General features: G+C 45.4%; 1 protein-coding gene across 1 annotated transcript in view; it reads right to left on the reverse strand.

Moving 5' to 3' along the window:
* The window catches only part of PSMB5 (proteasome 20S subunit beta 5), a 53,221-nt gene extending 48,086 nt beyond the window's left edge, over positions 1-5,135 (reverse strand). The window contains exon 1 of the mRNA XM_078644891.1: positions 4,908-5,135. Within this exon, the coding sequence (XP_078501017.1) occupies positions 4,908-5,120 (213 nt within the window). The 5' untranslated portion in view covers positions 5,121-5,135. The remainder of the gene's footprint in view (positions 1-4,907) is intronic.
* Positions 5,136-6,000: the final 865 nt, after the last annotated feature.

A 6,000-nucleotide genomic window follows, 5' to 3' on the forward strand; every position in this document is an offset into this window, starting at 1 on the left:
TGGCCACAAGTTCAAGTAACTTGGAGGGCATGTTAAACATTAAAGTTCCTGAAATTAAAAATCATTTTTAAAATGTTAGCCGTTTTTTAGGTCGAGCCTGTGCAGCGCATGAGCTGTATCAGCGAGACTAAAGTAATGTATATGTTGGGTGAAACTAATTTCTCTCGCCCCTCGTGATTGAAGTTGGGCATTGCAGTTGTTTTCTTGATTTCTGCCGGCGGTTGGCCCTATGGTCACTTCCGTGTAGTCCCGAGGCAGCGGCGCCTAACTACAGTTTCCCTCTGCTCGCACTTAATTGCCTGCAGCCATCTGGTTGGGGGCGTGACCCCCCTCCTATCAGTTTAGATACTGCCTTGCGGTATGAAGTACATTATAGAGTGCGTCACTGATGTACTCCCGCGTGTTTCCGACTCCGTTTCTCGGGAGATGAGGCGCAGACGCAGTGCTTGTGTACATACTTTACCAGCGCAGGGCCCGTTTCACGAGCACCGCGCTGGTTTTTCAGACTGTCTATTCCTCTGCTGATCCTATTTCGCTGCTCTGTGTCTGTTTTCTGTGTGTTTTGTTCATGCCTCCCTGTACTCATCCGGGCTGTTTCTTTCCTTGGAACCTGTCTGTCTTTTGCTTCCTAACTTCCTCTCTCCACGTAGGTCTCCCTTTCAAAGTCATTCCGTGCGTGTGTACCCTCCTCCCTCTCCCACGCTCCGTCCGCCTCCTCTCCTTCGGTCAGGCGGGGCTCCCCACACGGAGCGGTGTCACCATCTGCAGAAAAAAAGTCACAACGGGAAGCTGTAGTTGTGCATTCTTTCCCAGCATCACCGATGCATCAGTCCAAAGAGGCGGCATGGGGACCATTTAAAGGACAAATCGGCACCTTGAAGACAGCGCTCTCAGCCGTCTTTCAACCCGTGTGCACTTTAACTCCGCACTTTTTCAGATGCTTCATTCACAGGCCTGGATGAAATAGGTTTTGACAGTCGGGCACATATGTACATAACACAAAAGTAGTCACCAGTGCACACGTCCGGGAAGGGGCGTTGAGGCTACATGCAATATTTGTGATCACAATTAAGAGTCTACGGTACTACACATTCCGTGTGATCTTGAGCACACTCGCCATTTCACGAGCAATGGCGTAGTAAGGGTCCCGGGGGCCTTGTGCAAGCAAGGAAAATGCCCACCCCTTCAATTTATTACAGCAATAGCCAGGGTGCATGGGCCTCTGAAGCCACTAACTAGGCCTCGGTGTCACTGCACCTGCTGCAGTGGCACGGATGTGTTCCAGGTGGCTTTACGTGTAACTGAGCCATGCTGGAGCTTAAATAGCGCACATTAATTATTATGGAAATCTTTCTTATATTTCACTATTTTCCCTTCGGTGTCCTGTGTACATCTGTTCTTACGGGATATCCGATTCCTCACCCCTGCCTTCTTGGAGTTTCACGCTGTTCATTCCTTGTTTCACTGTCACAATTACTCGGCCAGGGGCTTGTGATTTCTGCCCTCTGCGACTGTATGAGGTAAAAAATATGGAGGCTGGGATAAAATGTTAAAAGGCACTCCTCCGTACTTTAAACCATTATTTAAGATATTTGGGGTCAGCAATTGAAATGTGTGCTTATACGTTACATGTAGTATTTGTAAGTATATGTATATATAAGTTAAGTGTAGGATACCTCGTCCAATCGGAAGTGCAGAGGAGCTGCACTTCTGTATGTGCAGCACATGTGCGCTCAATCCACTCAGGTCCTGCACTCACCAGCACCGGCAGGAACTACACAGAGCTAAGGCAGGGACAGTGCGGGCACAACGCTTATGCAGGGATAGTGCGGAGCGCATGCAGGGACCACATGGGTCTCATGCAAGGACCACATGGGTCTCATGCAGGGACACCACAACAGTCACGCATAGATGTAAAGAGCTCGTGCACGCACCACACGGACCTTATGCAGGGACCACCTGGGGCTTATGCAGGAACGACACTTTGTTCATGCAGGGACCGAACGAGCTATTGGAGACAGTACATGGGGTCAGACATGGACAGTTCGAAGCTCATGCAGGTCTGCACAGAGCTCATGAAGGAACTTCTCGGAGATCATTCAGGGACTACACAGAACTCATCTAGATTCAAAGGACGAACAGCTGTGTGAATGTGTAGATATCTACACAGCGCAAGCTACCAAGTGATCGATCGTGCACAACAAATGCAGCCCCACTAGGGGATTGGTACTAACTGAAAGAAACAGAAACAAGCATTGGCATAACCAATAGGTCTCGCTTTTGCGAGAGTTTATGCTATTGGCATTGTAAACGACAATGCCTTTTTTTTTTTTTAAATACACATTAATAAGAGGCATTGTAATCTACAATGCCAATAGCTCAAACTCTAGTAAATGCGAGACCTATTGCATTGCAAATGCTTGTTTAATTTGCTTTTTCAAAACAAGCAAAGAGTACATCAACATTACTACTATCAGTGCCACAAACATTTGCTCGGTTTAAAATATCTGTGAAATAATTTATCAACCAGTGTATACATTAAATCCACACACCCATTAAAGCCTACCACCTGCGGACCACCACCATCTATGCCTTTTCCGAGACAGATAGCAGATATGTAACGAGGACCCCAGATGTCTTTAGACCTTGAGGGCTGCAGTAGTTCATCTGCATTTAGTTCTAGTTAGTCACTGCAATATGCCAAATCAGAGAGCTACTGTTGCTTAGTAGGCACTGCTCTTTTGCCCCCTGTGCAGAGGGATCTCTTTATTTATTTACTTGTATAGCGCCGGAATCGACCCCCTGACGGTATCTCCGCGCTTGTGCCAAAGCTATATTGCCGAATCTTGCGCAAGTAAGATATACTTATAATTACAAGGATGGAAAAAGATGGGTTTTGAGGGATTTCTTAAAGGCCTGGAAGTCGGTACCCTGTCTCAAGATAAAGGGGAGCGAGTTCCATAATATGCTTTACCAGCAACAGGGCTACTGCCACAAACATACAAAGCCCTTTACAAATCCCAGTAAACACACTTTGGGGCTAAAGTCCACTGGTTCCAGCACCACTGCCACCACAACCTCTGTGATTTAAGTCCAGAAGTTCCTGACAGAGCCACACCCCCATGCCAGATGCAGAAAGTCTTCACCTGGTTTGCCACAGCATAAACAGTTTGCATCCCACATCCAACCATATTTATACAATCTGACAGGTGTGTAGTACATTTGGTGTAGATACTTGAAGTGTATGATGCACAAATTACAGTTGAATGTAAGCATATTCATCTGAGCACAGCAAAACTCCAAACCAACCAATTCCAGCGGCTGATCTGGAGTTATTTGTCCATCGGTCTGCACCGCATTATATAATTTAGTGATGCTGGGGCCACCCAATCAGGGACCATCTTCCAATAGACCAATCAAAGCATAGCTAGACACCAACAGTCAAGATATGTCAGACTTTATTTTTACCAGTGTTAACCCCTTCATGAGCAATTAGAGCTCCTCTTGAAATGTTGATTTAGTGAAAATGGCATAACAGATTCCCAACAACAAAAAGCCTGCTTTTTGAGTAAAGTTCTAATGTTTTGCCAAATTTGGTGCAATTCCGGTTAGCCATTCTTTCTGTAGCCAAGAACACACTCCTCAATGGGAAAACAACACTTTCGTGAACCCCCCTTTTCCTTGGCCACTACTTCACGAATCGGTACAAAACTTTCAATGAAGCAGCCAAATTGGATGAAGTTCTTTAATTGGAAAATCTCAGGCTGATTCATCAGATGGCACCAAACGTATTAAAGAAACAAAACATGCCTTGCTTATAGAAACTCTGAACTATCCAGAATGGTTATAATTTGTTATATTTTTGTAAGAGACAAGAATGCCATCACCCAAAGTGAAGTTAGTCGGGGCTAAACTCTGCTAACCAACTGTCCCAAGAATACATACCAATAGACCCGATTCGGGTGGGAGACTCCCGATTTTTGAAGCAAAAAATGACTTTACATTGTGTTTTCATAGCAGGGTAACCAGACGTCACGGTTTTGCCCGGAGAGTCCCGGTTTTCCACCAGCTGTCCCCGCAGATTTCGGCAATTTTGGCTCATGTCCCGGTTTTTAGAAAGGGTTGACTGAAAACATGAGGTTCTTTTTTGGGTGTCCTAAAGCTTTCCTAGTGTGCAACTGTTATAAGTAAGCATTTTAATTAATAGGTATGATTTTGGTTGTAGAAATTACATTTTATTTACTTTCTTAATCCATCTTCTGTGATCCTATGTTGATGACAGATGTCATTCTGAGCCATTCCGTGGATGAAAAAGTGTAGACTTTCTTCTATTTTCCCCAAATGTCCCGGTTTTTGGTTCTCAAGATCAGGTCACCCTACCTACTACCCCTGATGAGGCGTTGGTGTCTACCGCCTAAAACACACTATGCTGCAATGTAAGCGAATGTGGAAAAAACATTAACCCTATTTTTAGTCAAAATCTCCCACTTCCCAGCAGTCGGAAAATGTTGGCATGTATGTCCATGCTAGAGTGGGCAGAATAAAAATGCGAATTACACAAAAACATACGGATGGATGAAGAAGGCTGGCTGAAAGATGTTCAACGTAATATAGAATATGTGTTTTTTTAGTAAAACGAAAGGGCCTTTGCTAACGCCTAAGAAAACAATCCATTCTCGTGTACCTACTCTACTACCTTGGAAACACGACTCGGACCGGTCTATGAACATCGTTCATCCGGCGCTTCCGGTATGTGCTGCAACTTTCCCGATTGCTAACTTGAGCCTCAACTGCACTTCGCAGCAGTATTACTCTCTCGAAAATAAAAGGCAATCCAGGAATTACGTCCCTGCACCCCTACCTCATCTAGATAATGTGAAACGCGTATGGCGTCGCCTCATAGTTACCTTGAAAGCAAGGGTGGTTGTCCCGTGCTCCATCTCCAATCCTAGTGGGGCCTCGACATCGCCTCCAGGCTTGACTGCGAAATTCAACCCCTTATCGGAGGCTCTCTCCAGGGGTCCCAACGGCTCATGAAGCCCCCAACTCCCGGCACTTCGCACAATACTAGCAAGCGCCATCTTCTCTGCGGGCACATTGACTGACAGCGCTGTGCGCATGTGCGACTTCAGCCAATGACTTAATACGAGGTAATCGCCATCCTTACTGAGGGCAGTAATGGCGATGACGTGAAGGCACCGATAGGCCTACGGCGTCGTCATCTTAACTAGTGGCATTGTAAGTGGCTTCATGTCTTTTTCCTTTATGTAAAACAAACCGCCATTTTTTAGGGCATGACGGAGCAATCGCCGTATCATGACAACGCTGACTCACTGCGCGCGCCATCTTGTTTGAGGGCATGATCAAGACGTTCTCATGTTTTTTGGGGCAGTTTTTAAATATCGCGAACTCGACCCGTAGGTATTGTAGGCATTACATGAGCACCAGTTACGTTACGCAAGGAAATACTTTCCGGGCAGCCGTGTTACTTTATTAACATTGGCTCTCTGTTGACCATAGTTGACCCATTTATAGAGCAACACATGTTCTGCTGTGTAGCACTAGAGTGCTAAATGTACACGCAGTGTGTGCAGTGCTTTTTTGTTAAAAAAAAGTAAGTGCCAGGGCTCTGGTCAGGAGGCCACTGCAGCTTGCACCACACATTGCCCCGTCATGCGGCCAATGATATTAACAGTATTTATTTAATTTATACGTTTTTATATAGCGCAAGCTTTACCCAAAGGTGTCAGAACGCTTTGCTTAGAACCAGTTATTTATTTATTTATGCGTTTTTATATAGCGCGGACTTTACCCGAAGGTGTCAGAGCGCTTCACAATAGGTTGTCCTTATGTAATGCTTACATTACATAAGGACTCCAGACTACATGAATTACATATAAGATACGAAACAGATATGAGTCTTGTCGCATCTCACGACAATCATGCACGGACACTGGTTCAGGTATGCTTAGCTCTTTATTACACATCTACTCCGTTCCC

Source organism: Lissotriton helveticus, chromosome 5_1 (genome assembly GCF_964261635.1).
Source record: "Lissotriton helveticus chromosome 5_1, aLisHel1.1, whole genome shotgun sequence".
NCBI lineage: Eukaryota > Metazoa > Chordata > Amphibia > Caudata > Salamandridae > Lissotriton > Lissotriton helveticus.